At 43.0% G+C, this 12,999-nt stretch overlaps 1 protein-coding gene across 1 annotated transcript; it reads right to left on the bottom strand.

Annotated features, from left to right (window-relative positions):
• Nucleotides 1-11,793: 11,793 nt before the first annotated feature.
• LOC132221842 (olfactory receptor 8A1) lies at nucleotides 11,794-12,726 on the bottom strand. Its single transcript, XM_059676326.1, has one exon. The coding sequence runs from the start codon at nucleotides 12,724-12,726 to the stop codon at nucleotides 11,794-11,796; it is 933 nt and encodes a 310-aa protein (XP_059532309.1).
• Nucleotides 12,727-12,999: the final 273 nt, after the last annotated feature.

Raw genomic sequence — 12,999 nt, 5'->3', positions numbered from 1 at the left:
GCACGTATCTAAAGTGTACAGTTCAGTCAGCTCTCATCTGATCAGGAAACTGAATGCTACTAGCACCCAGAAGCCACCTGTGTGCTCTTTTGTAATAACTGCCATTTCCCAAAGGGTAATCATTATCATGACTTCTAATAGCATCGTTTGGTTTTGCCTTATAATCTACAGAAATGGAATCATATGTGAGCGCTCTTTTGTATTGGGCTTCTTTTGCTCTGCATCATATTTATGAGAACCATCCATTTGCAACTGTTTTGTACTTAATATAAATGGAATTACATGTATGCATTGTTGTGTGTCTGGATTCTCTGCTCAACATTTTTTAAAAATATTTTTTTTTTATTGATTTCAGAGAGGAAGGGAGAGGGAGAGAGAGATAGAAACAGCAATGATGAGAGAGCATCATTGATCAGTTGCCTCCTGCATGCCCCACCCTGGGGATCCAGCCCATAACCTGGGCATATGCTCTGACCGGGATTCAAATGGTGACCTCCTGGTTCATAGGTTGACGCTCAACCATTGAGCCATGCCAGCTAGGCTGCTCAACATATTTTTGAGATTCATCCATGTTGTTGTGCATATCAAATTTTGATTCCTTTTATTGTGTAGAAGTACAACAATTTCTTATCTTCATCAATTGATGGCCAATTGGGTTTCTGGCTACTGTGAACATTCTAATTTGTATCTTATGGGGGAATATACAGTATACATGCATTTCTTTTGGTTATATACCTGTGAGAATTGGTATATTGGGATTACTTTGCATATGTTCATCTTTATTAGTTTTCAAAGAGGTTGTATTAATTTACATTTCATCAGCAGTTTGCGATAGTCTTAATTGCTCCACATCTTTACTATTATGTTTTTGAAATTAAAAAACAATTTAGCCATTTTGCAAAGTGTGTAGTAACATTGGGTTGAGGTTTGAACTTGCATTTCTCTAATGATGAATGCAGTTGACCATCTTGACTATTTCAATGTCTTCTGTTCTGAAGTGTATGTTCAAGTCTTTTTCCTGCTAGGTTGTCTATCTTTGTATTATTGATTTGCAGGAATTCTTTTTATATTTTGCATATGAGACCACTATCAGATATGTTTTGTTAATATTTTTCTCACTCCATTATTTGACTTTTCATTCTCTTAATGGAGTCTTTTAGTGGCCAGAAATTCATCATTCTCAGGTAGTCAATGTATCTAGTATTTTCTCTTAAGGATAGTGCTTTATGTTCCCTATTTAAGAAACTTTTGCTTATCCCAATGTCCTAACATTTTTTCTGTTCTCTAAATGATTTTAGCTGTTCTCTAAATTATTTTTTGTTTTATCTTTATCATGTTCTACAGTCATTTGGAATTAGTTTTTTAACATATGGTATAAGATGGGAATTAGAGACTAGAAATAAGGGTTAAATGGGATTAGAGAGATTAGAGACCAAAGCTAAGATCATCCACACCCTCATATTCCCAATTACTATGTATGGATGTGAGCATAGACAGTGAAGAAGGCTGCTAGGGAAATCATTGATTCTTTTGAAATATGATGTTGGGGGAGAACTGTATGGATACCCTGGACTGCCAGAAAGATGAACAAGTGGATCCTAGAGAAATTAAGCCTGAAACATCATTCGAGGCAAAAATGATAAAACTAAAACTGTCCTACTTCAAGCACATCATAAGAAAGCAGGGTTCTTTGGGAAAGACAATTATGCTGGGAAAATAGAAGGCACTGGGGACAGAGGAAGACCAAACGTGAGAGGGACTGACTCCATAAAGGAAGCCATAGGCCCGAGTCCACAGGAGCTGAGCAGGCCTGTTGAGGATGGCATTATGGACATCACTCATTCACACGCTTGCCAGAAATTGGAACTGACTCCATGGCATGTAACACACACATGTCATAAGGGCTCAAGATACATGATTTTTCATGTGGCTATTCAGTCAACTCAGTACAATTTATTAAAAAGAGCACCCATTTCTCATTGTAATACAGTTTGATGTTTTCACAAATCAAGTGACAATTTGTCTATATTTGTAACAACAGTAAGACTATCTTAACTGCTATTAAGGTCTTTTCCCCTATAGTGTAAATGTCCCAGATTTATTGCTCCTCAAGATTGTTCTGCTACTCTTGACATTTTGCATTTCTATATGAAATTTATAATCAGCTTATCAGTTTCAGAATTTTTTACTGAGACTGCTAAATCTCTAGCTTAATTTGAGGAAAATCAATATCCTTCCAGTATTGAGGTTTCAAATTTATGAACACAATATATCCCTCTATTTAGGTCTTCTTTAATTTCTCTTCCTAGTGAATTTTAGTTTTCAGTGTGGATGTCTTACACATCTTTTGTTATGATTTATTCCTAGGTATTTAATCTTTCTTGTTAATATTGTTAAGAATACTTTTTTTAAAAGTTTTATTTTCTACCTGTTGCTAATATAAGGAACTACAACTGATTTTTGCATATTGATCTTTTATCCAGCAAACCTTTTAAATTAATTTATTGATTCTAATAGTTTGTAGATTCTTTCGGATTTTCTGTCTACCCAACCATGTCATCTGTGAAAAATTATCATTTATTTTCTAACCTTTATTCTTTTTGAAAATTTATTTTTCTTGCCTTATTGCACTGGTTAGGACCTTCAGTACAATACTGAATATAAGTAGTGATCGTAGGTATCTTTTTCTTGTTTCTCCTCTCTCTCTCTGTCTTTGGATATTGTTTTTTACATTAAGTTCTCCTATATTCCTATTTTACTAAGTGTGATTATTTTGAATGGATGTTCAATTTTTCAAAATACTTTTCTGTATAATTTGAGATGTGCATATTATTTTTTTTCTCCTTATTGTTGTTACTGTGATGAAATGTACTGATTGGTTTTTGAATGTTACACTATTCTTGCTTTCCTGGAATGAACTTTATTTGATTCTGATATATTCTCTTCATTTTTGGTGGTTTCAGTTTGCTAAAATGTTTTAAGGATTTTGCATTAATATTTATGAAAAAGAACAAACTGGATATTATTTTCCTTTTTTGTAAGGACTTTGGCAGGTTATGCTGGCCTCACTAAGAGAGTGAGGAAGTATTTCCTTTTTATCTATTCTTGGAAAAGTTTGTGCAAGATTCGTGTCAGTTATTAAATTTTTGGAAGAATTTGCAGGTGAAGGCATCTAGTTTAGTGGATTCAAGTTCTTGAATAAATATTTGACTATTCAGGCTTACTAGCTTCTCTTCTATTAGCTCAGTAGTTCTCAACCTTCCTAATGCCGTGACCCTTTAATATAGTTCCTCATGTTGTGGTAACCCCCAACCATAAAATTATTTTCATTGCTACTTCGTAACTGTAATTTTGCTACTGTTATGAATCGTGATATAAATATCTGATATGCAGGATGTATTTTCATTGTTACAAATTGAACATAATTAAAGCATAGTGATTAATCACAAAAACAATATGTAATTATATATGTGTTTTCCGATGGTCTTAGGCAACCCCTGCGAAAGGGTCGTTCGACCCCCAAAGGGGTCGCGACCCACAGGCTGAGAGCTGCTGTATTAGCTGAAATACAGTAGTATCTAATGCTGCATAAAAATTGCACTGAAACCGAGGGCTTAAAACAACAAACATCTCAAAAATTCTGTAAATCAGAAATTTAGAAGCATCTTAGTTGGGTTGTTAGGCTCAGGGTCTCTTGGGAAGTTCAATCAGGATGTGGACTGGAGCAGCAGACATCCCAGTGCTTGACCGGGACTGGAGGGTCAGCTTCCAAGCTCACCCAGTGATTGTTGGCTGGCGGTCTCATTGCCTTGTTGGGTGTTGACAGGAGTTGACAGGAGGCCTCAGTTCTGCATAAGGAGGGCCTCTTTCTAGGCAATGTGGCGGGTGCTTTTCCCAGCAGGTGATCCAAGGCAGAGGGCAAACAGGAAGCCACAGTGCTTTTTATGACCTGTGGTTTGGAGTGGCAAATACTACTTTAAAAAGACATGGCCAGAGTTTTGTTCAGTAATAGCAGTTACTCTCATGTCCTATTGGGTAAACATGGTTCGATGAAACGTTGCTTTCAGGCAATACCTTTTATCATGCGCTTTAGTAACCATACCTTCGCCCAAAGCACTGCTGGAAGGAAGGAAATTTTAGATACACTGAGAGTTTAGAAGAGCAAGAGGCTTTTGTGAGCATTTTTTAAAAATCAAAGGCCATATCATGAAGGTACCTATATATTCCCAATTCTGTTCTTCAGGCATCCAGCTCTGTCTGCTCTAAGTTCCATTCATTTTGTAATTGGCTTCAGGAAGGGATTCAATAAACTCAGTCTTTCAAAGATGACTAGAACTGGTATGTGATCACCTGTACTCCACATTCCTTATTAGGGACACTTTTATTTTAAGGAGGACAGACTGTTCAGCCAAAGCAAAAAATAAAAAATAAAAAAAATCTCAATTGGGAGAAATTCAAGACTCGGTGAGCAGGTGGGTTAGATATATTTTGGGTCAGAATTATACACTGGAGTTCCTGTGGAGAAGTTATGAAATCATAACAGAGGCTGAAATCCATTTTTTTAAAATATATTTTATTGAGTTTTTAAAAAGAGGAAAGGAGAGGGATAGAGAGCTAGAAACATCAATGAGAGAGAAACATCGATCAGCTGCCTCCTGCACACCCCCTACTGGGGATGTGCCTGCAACCAAGGTACATGCCCTTGACCGGAATCGAACCTGGGACCCTTCAGTCCCCAGGCCAACGCTCTATCCATTGAGCCAAAACGGTTAGGGCTGAAATCCACATTTAAAGGCCTGTTTATGAGTGTATGCACGTATACACTTATCAGTGATTGCTGGTCTTTCTCTATAGCCCACATTCAACCAAGACTTGGCAGTGATGGTGTCTTATTGAGAGATTTTCATTTAGAATTTTGCTACATCCTCACTCTCATCACTAAACCCCAATCCCTGTCCTCAATTCCATTGACGAAATTTTACAAATAGAGTAAAACAATTCATTATCACAAACTTCAAATAAGCCCCAAAAGACAGACACTCCTTGGGACTGAAGAGCAAATAAGACCTCAGGGGTTCATTAAAAGTGGGCTTTTCTCTAAGAACCTCTGAGGGGCTCTTGTCTGGATGATGTAACACCAAGGAAAGTTGCTCTGCATTGATGTCAATTGCCAGGGAGGCTGCATTTCAAAGCTATTAGAGCACTTCCCCCTCCTTTTTTCAGTTTTATTTTTACTTTTTATTGAGGTAAAAGTCACATGACATTTTAAAAATTCACCATTTAAGGCATGTTGAAGCGTAGATGCTATGGCTTTTAATACATTCGCAGTGCTGTGCAACCCGCAGCACTATGTAAACCCAGAACATTCCATTATCTCAAAAGGAAGCCCATTCCATAAGCAGTCACTCCCTATCTCCTCCTGCCCCCAGCCCCAGGGACCCACTAACCTGTTTTCTGTCTCTGTTGTCTTACCTATTCTGTCATTTCCTACCAACAGAATCGTATAATATGTGGCCTTTTGTGTCTGGCTTCCTTCACGCAGCATAGTATTTTCCAGGTTTGTCCGTGTTGTGGCGTGTTGTGTGGCAGGTTGTGGCAGTTACTTCATTGCTTTTTCGGGCTGAATAGTATTCGATTGTATGGATGCATTACGTTTTATTCATCCATGCATCAGTTGATGGACATTTGGGTTGCTCCCACTTAGGAGCTATTATAAACAATGTTGCCTGAAGGTCAATTAGAGGTGATAACCTATGGTCCTCTCAGGTCTTTTCTGAGCATGTGCACACAGTCTGTGTGTAGTCCTCTAGGCCAGTGGTCGGCAAACTCATCCGTCTACAGAGCCAAATATCAACAGTACAACGATTGAAATTTCTTTTGAGAGCCAAATGTTTTAAACTTAAACTATATAGGTAGGTACATTGTTATTAACTTAATTAGGGGACTCCTAAGGCTTAGGAAGAGCCACACTCAAGGGGCCAAAGAGCTGCATGTGGCTTGCGAGCTGCAGTTTGCCGACCACGGCCCTAGGCTCTCAGGAGTATGTGTGAGCTTATTTCTCTCAGCATCTCATTCCCTAGTCTCTCCTCTCAAACTTTTTTTTTTTCCTCCCAAACTTTTTGGTTCATCTATTACTGCCCCAACTGTTACCCCCTTGCCCCAGGAGGCAGTGACTAATGCATTAGCCTTTAAACCAGTGGTTCTCAGCCTTCCTTATGCCGCGACCCTTTCCGTACAGTTCCTCAGGTTGTGGTGGCCCCCAACCATAAAATTATTTGCGTTGCTACTTCATAACTGCTCTGGGAGAGTTCCAGGTTAGGCAAAACAGAGGCAATCCCTTTGAGCGGGTCTTCCAGAGAGCCACCAGACAGGACAGAACATACAACCACAATTCCTGGAGAGTAAGCTGTTACCAGGAATGCAGGCTGTTGTTCCCAAGGCCAGCACTCAGCTGGGAGCAGGAGACACATTCAGAACAAGTTAACATGCCACAGAGCTCTCTTACTGAGATTTAACTTTCTCCCTTGTGTTCCCCCGGTTGTTGCAAGCTTTTAATTAGTATCCAGAGTTCCAAAAAAGTTCATTTTGAATGTTTTTGCCAGTTTATTCATTGCTTCTCTGGATAGAAGGACTGGGGAATTTCCTACTCTGCCATTTTTGCTGACATCCCCTGTCATTCTCAGAAATATCCCAGTTGGTGGTAAATTATACGGTTCCACTAAGTATTCAGAGAATAAACTTTGGAATCGGGTCTGATCTCGGTACAAATCCTGGCTCTGCCACTTCCTAGCTGGATGACAGTGGTACGTTTTTTTAACCTCTCTGTGAACTTCAAAGCCTTTATCGTAAAATGGGGGTAAGAAACACAACTCAAAGAGTTGTAGTCATGAATAAATGGTGCCGTGTCTGGCACCGTAATTTAAGGTATAAAGATGATTGTGCAGCGTGGATTTCTCTCTTTCCTGCTGCAATCTGAAGCCAATGTGAAGCCCAGAAAAGTGGTTAGGGCAGGTATTTTTGGAAGGGAGGGGGTCATATGAAACCATGTATTTAAAAATGCAACACACCAAAGCAAGTTACACACATATGTGTGTTTATATGTCTCAGTTCAGAGAAAAAGGCATATGTATCCATACTAAAATACATGGAAGGATAGATACTAAGTAATTAAGAATGGTAATCACTAGCTAGAGGAAATACGGTGTTTTTAGTATCTCATTTTTTCTTAACTACTTATATTTTCTTCAGGCACATAAATCGCTTTGGAAATTTTATTTATTTTAAATAAATGTTTATTGATTTCAAGAGGAAGGAGAGGGAGAGAGATAGAAACATTGATGAGAGAGAAACATCATCAATTGGCTGCCTCCTGCACGCCTCACACTGGGGATCGAGCCTGCAACCTGGGCATGTGTCCTAATAGGGAATCAAACCGGCAGCCTCTTGATTCATGGGTTGATGCTCAACCACTGAGCCACACTGGCTGGGCCCCTCCTACCACTCCTGATGTGGCTTCTTCTGTATATCCTTAGTTAAAAGACTTCTGTTCAGCTAGTCTTCAGATGATTCTCCAAGTTAATCCTTCTGTCGTTTAGTTATAATTTTGATGTGGTCATTGGAGGAGGTGAGTGCAGCTTCCACCCGCTCTGCCACCTTGGGTCAGTTTGGGTGCAAATAAACTCATAAAAATCCTCTACTGGTTTGGACATTCTTATGTCCACACTTTGGTATTTCATTCTGGGCACGGAACTCAGAATTCCCATATTTCTAAATTTAAACAGGGTCTTCTCTAGTTATGAAGGTATAGTTGTCAAGGTAAGAAGGAGAAAATAGTTATTTAGCCTTTTGTTAGCTTGATTTTTAACTTCTAAATATTTAGAATATGTGTGATATGAAACTGAAACTCGTGAACACAATCAGCAGTGTGGCGGTTGCCAGAGGGAAGGGGGAGCGGGGACAAAGGGGTCATAGTATAAGGTGCAGGAGATTTGACTTTGGGCGGTGGATACAGTGCAATATACAGATCTTGTAACATAGAAACCCACACCTGAAACCTTTATGTTCATGTTGACCAATGTCACCCTAATCAATTTAATAAATATTTTTAAATAAAAATAAACATTTGGAGAGTCTTTCCCCGGGGCCCACAGTATTAAGGGTAGGGGCCTGCCTGTCTCCCTCCTCAACAGGGGAGTGGCTAAGGCTGAGCCAGAGCCTCCTGGGTGTGTTGACTGGCATGCACCTGGCGGTGGGTCTAGGACTCTAGGAAAAGAAGTTCTGTTTCTGTTTCTTTTTCTCACTCCCTACTTCCATGCATCTTAGCTCTCTAGGTAACCGTTCTAACCTGCCTAATGGGTATTAGTTATTTTTATCTTTCTAAATATTTCTTTTCTGGTTTGTGTGCATGTAACTTTAATATCACAAATAACGTCATGGTTGGTTTGGTTTGGTTTTGTTTTTGCCGCAAAAAGCTGTATTGTTCCCATTCGGTCCAATGCATGGGAGTGGGCTTCAGGGCGGTTAAAAGAACGGCTAAGGGTTTTCAGGGTGAGGCTCAGCCAAAAGCCAGGCACCAGGGGATGCAGAGGGCCCCTCAAAGGCCTCTGGGCTCCACAGGCTCCTGGTGGTGCTTGGGGTGAGCCTTTCGAAGAGACACTCGCGCAGCCCAGCCTGGGGGCCGCCTGCGGAGGTGAGCCAGGTGTTGCCCATCTTCTTGCTGAGCTTCACCTGCTCACCCAGGAAGTGGTTCTCCTGGAGTCACAGAGCTGAGGGTTGTGCGGGCAGAACCAGGGCCCGCAGCTCCACAAGGGCCTGGTTCAGGTTCCTCTCCGAGGCCACGGCGTCATCCTGTGTGTCACCCCACTCACCTTGGGAGGCTTCAGCACGTCCTGGAAGAGAACCCGGCCACCTCGCTGGTTTTGCATGTCTAAGAGATGCTCCGAGCCCTCCAGCGTCTCCACCAACTCACCCTCCAGAGCCGCAGCGTGGTGGTGGAAATAGCAGCCCAGAGAGAGGTAGGTGTGGGCGGCCCGCAGAGGCAGGTTGGCCAGCGGTTGACAGCAGCCTCAGCCTCGGTGGAATAATTCTGACGAATTTGGGAGCTCATGGCGGTTCGGCAATAGGAGTTAAGGTAAAAACTGCGGGCTGGTCTCAGAGGTGAGGACGGCGGAGGTGGTGCCGAAGGTGGTGACTGGAAAAGAGGTTGGAGGGTGGTCAGAGGCTGGAAGAAGGGGTGTCCCTGGGTCTGTTCCGTCGAGACACCACTGAAGCAAGAGCTAAATCTGGGGACCACTGAGGGCACTGCCAGTAACAGTGTGTTTTACGCCTCATTATCGTCCTCGCTTTTCTCACAGAGCACTATGGCTCTGAGCTATGTAGCCTGTAGCTAATCCTTTGCTTGTAACTGCTGCAAAGTCTCCACGACAGTTTACCTGTTGATTTGCCCAGTGGTGGGTGTGAAGACATATCTTGTTTTATTTTGCACTTCCTCTGATTGCCAATAGGCTCCAGCATCTCCTCGTATGCTGAGGGGCACTTCGGGTTTTCTGTTCTGTAAGCTGTTTGTTCTATATACTGTGCCCATTTTGCTTTTGTTGATGTTGAATGATGCCAGTTTGATAACTTCTTTCTTTTTGTTATCTTTCGATTAAGTCTACCCCCAGGGTCCTTTACTTAACAAAAATCAACCAGTTCCTATTATCAAATTCACCCATTTATTTGGCTTTGTGGTTTCTCATCTTTAGATAACAAAGATATTTTCCTACATTTTCTTCTAATTAGAGGGGATCTGTGGTGGTAGAGCTCTCAGTTCCTGCTGGAGGAAAGTCAGGAAGAAAAGGGTGGAGTGGCCACTTGGCAGTAACAGCTCTTCAACAATCCTCCCACCCTCCTGGTAGTCAGGCCTGAGAGCTAAAAATTACATATCCGCCCGGCCAGGGTGGCTCAGTGGCTGAGCGTCGACCTATGAACCAGGAGGTCACGGTTTGATTCCCAGTCGGGGCACATGCCTGGGTTGCAGACTCAATCCCCAGTCAGGGGTGTGCAGGAGGCAGCCAATCAATGATTCTCTCTCATCATGATGTTTCTATCTCTTTCTCTCTCCCCCTTCCTCTCTGAAATCAATAAAAATACATTTTAAAAAATAAAATAATAAAATAAATAAAAATTACGTATCCCAGTTTCGCCGGTAGCTGGAACCCTGGTTGCGAATCGGTGTGAGATCTGGAAGGTGGGAGTGAGGTGGCTCTCACACTTCAGTACGTATCAGAATTACCCAGGAATTCTGTGGGTGTGGAGCAGGCCCCCAAATCTGCGTTTCACACGAGGGTCCAGTCGTGTAGTTACCCATTTTGTGAGTGTGAGAGGCACTGCTCCCGGTGACAGACATGAGCTTCCTGACCTCTGGGTCACATCTATTTCAGGGTCCGTTTGGGGGCTCCCTCATCCCTTCTTCAGTCGCTCAAAGACACTGTAAGCAAGTCATTCCCTGTATGAAATCTCTTTCTGCTTGAGAAAACTAGAGTTATTTTTGTTTCCCCTAGTAAACCACTGATTGGTAGGCTATTATACCCAAAATAGCTAGAAATAACGAGAGGAGTCCACAAATCCCATATCCTTGATGTCCTATAAACAAGGGGGGCAGGGAGGAACTTTGTCCCGTGGCCACTGGGTTCACTGAGTGAGGTTGGCAGTAGGTCTGTCGGTTGTTTAATCAGGAAGAGCTTCTGCAGCATGTAACCGTGGACGGACAAGCGTTCTGGTTTGTGTGGGATCGCGTGGTCTCCCAGGACGTGGGACTTGCAGTTCTAAAGCCAGGCTGAGTTGGTGACTCTCGTGTAGTCTTTCCCCAGTCATCCTGAAGAAGTTTTTATAAATGGGAAGAGGCTAGAGCGGATGATAAAAGTGGGAGGCTGGGAAATTATTTTCAGGAGGCCCTTGGAATTTGGAGGAGCATAATTAGGCAAGCCTCATAGGCTGTTCAAAGGGAGTGTTAGCCTAAAGCAGCGGTTCTCAACCTGTGGGTCGCGACCCCTTTGGCGGTCGAACGACCCTTTCACAGGGGTCGCCTAAGACCATCCTGCATATCAGATATTTGCATTACGATTCATAACAGTAGCAACATGACAGTTATGAAGTAGCAACGAAAATAATTTTATGGTTGGGTCACAACATGAGGAACTGTATTTAAAGGGCCAGAAGGTTGAGAACCACTGGCCTAAAGCAAAGGGGCTAACGATTGAGAGCCAGGAGTGTGGGCTCTGGAGTCACCTCGGCTTGAGTTTAAATCCCTGTGTCTTTGTTTACCAGCTCTGTGACCTTGCACAAGTGACTAAACCAAGTTTCCAAATCTGTAAAATGGGGATAACAATAGTGCCTGCCTATTGTAAGGGTTAATTAAAATAATACATGTGAAGCGTTTAGAAGAGTCGCATGACTCAGAGTAAGCTCTCAAAACCTGGCCTGTGTGGCTCAGTAGGTTGGAGCCTCATTCCTTACCCCAAAAGGTTCTGGGTTCAATTCCCAGTCAAGGCACATAGCCAGGTTGTGGGTTCGGTCCCTGGTCGGAGCGTGTTCTGAAGGCCACCAACTGATGTTCTTTCTCGCATCGATGTTTCTCTCTTTCTCCCTTTCCCTCTCTCTAAAATCAATAAACATATCCTCTGTAGAGGATTTAAAAATAAAAAAGTAGAGAAATGTAATTGTTCCCCATTGTGGTTGGGCATTCATTCCGAGGGCTTCTTGCTGGTGTTTGTAACAACTTCCTTTTCAAGTTGAGGAAGAATAACTTTCGCATCAAAACATTTTTCTGTGCAGTGTTCTCTGTATGGCAGCCTTTACCTCCTTATTCCTCAAACTGTAGATGAGGGGGTTCAGCATGGGGATCACTGTGGTGTAGAACACAGAGGCCACGTTCTCCTGGGCCAGGGAACTGGCGGTGGAGGGTTTTAAGTACATGAATGCAGTGGTCCCATAGAACATGCCCACAGCCGCAAGGTGGGAGCTGCAGGTGCTGAAGGCCCTGGACCTTCCGTCTGTGGTGCTGATGCGGAGGATGCTGGAGAAGATGAAGGCGTAGGAACAAAGGACCGTTAAGCTGGTCACTACGATGTTGAATCCCGCTAAGAAGAAGACGGCCATCTCAACCACGTAGGTGCTCGAGCAGGAGAGCTTCATGAGGGGGAGGATGTCACAGAAGTAATGACTGATGAGGACCTCACAGTAGGACAGCTTTAACATGAGGCCAATCTCTATTGTTGAGCCAATGAGCCCCATGACGTAGACCACCCCCACCAGCAGGGAGCAGACGTGATGAGACATGATGATGTTGTAAAGCAAAGGCCTGCAGATGGCGACATAGCGGTCGTAGGCCATCACTGTCAGCATGTAGCACTCGGCGATGACGAACACCAGGAAGAAGTAGAGCTGTGACATGCACCCCGCGTAGGAGATGGCGTTCCTCTCTGACACGAAGTGCACCAGCATTTTGGGGGTAATGACGGAGGAGTAGCAGAGGTCCACGAGTGACAGGTTGCTGAGGAAGTAGTACATGGGGGTGTGAAGCTGCGCATTCAGGCGAATCAGCGCTATCATGCCCAGGTTCCCCATCGTGGTGACCGAGTAGATCCCCAGGAAGAGGAGGAAGAGGGGGAGCTGGAGCTCGGGTCGATTTGTCAATCCCCGGAGAATGAACTCTGTCACCACCGTGGAGTGATTTTCTGTGGCCATTGTCCCTTGTTTGGGCGCCCTGTGGGGAGAAGAGAGAACCCGTGAGAAGCTGCATCTGGGATTGCCTGGTGAAGCTAGTGTTGCACATTTGGAGCAGCTGATGATCCTGGGCCCTTTCTGCCTTCCTTCTTTCCTTCCTCTCTCTCTAACTTACTTTCTCTCTCTCTCTCTCTCTCTCTCTCTCTCTCTCTCTCTCTCTCTCTCTCTTAAAATACATTTTTATTGATTTCATAAAGGAAGGGAGAGGGAGAGGGGGAAACATCAATGATGATG

Source organism: Myotis daubentonii, chromosome 19 (assembly GCF_963259705.1).
Source record: "Myotis daubentonii chromosome 19, mMyoDau2.1, whole genome shotgun sequence".
Taxonomy (NCBI): Eukaryota; Metazoa; Chordata; class Mammalia; order Chiroptera; family Vespertilionidae; genus Myotis; species Myotis daubentonii.
This window is presented reverse-complemented; position numbering and strand designations above follow the sequence as displayed.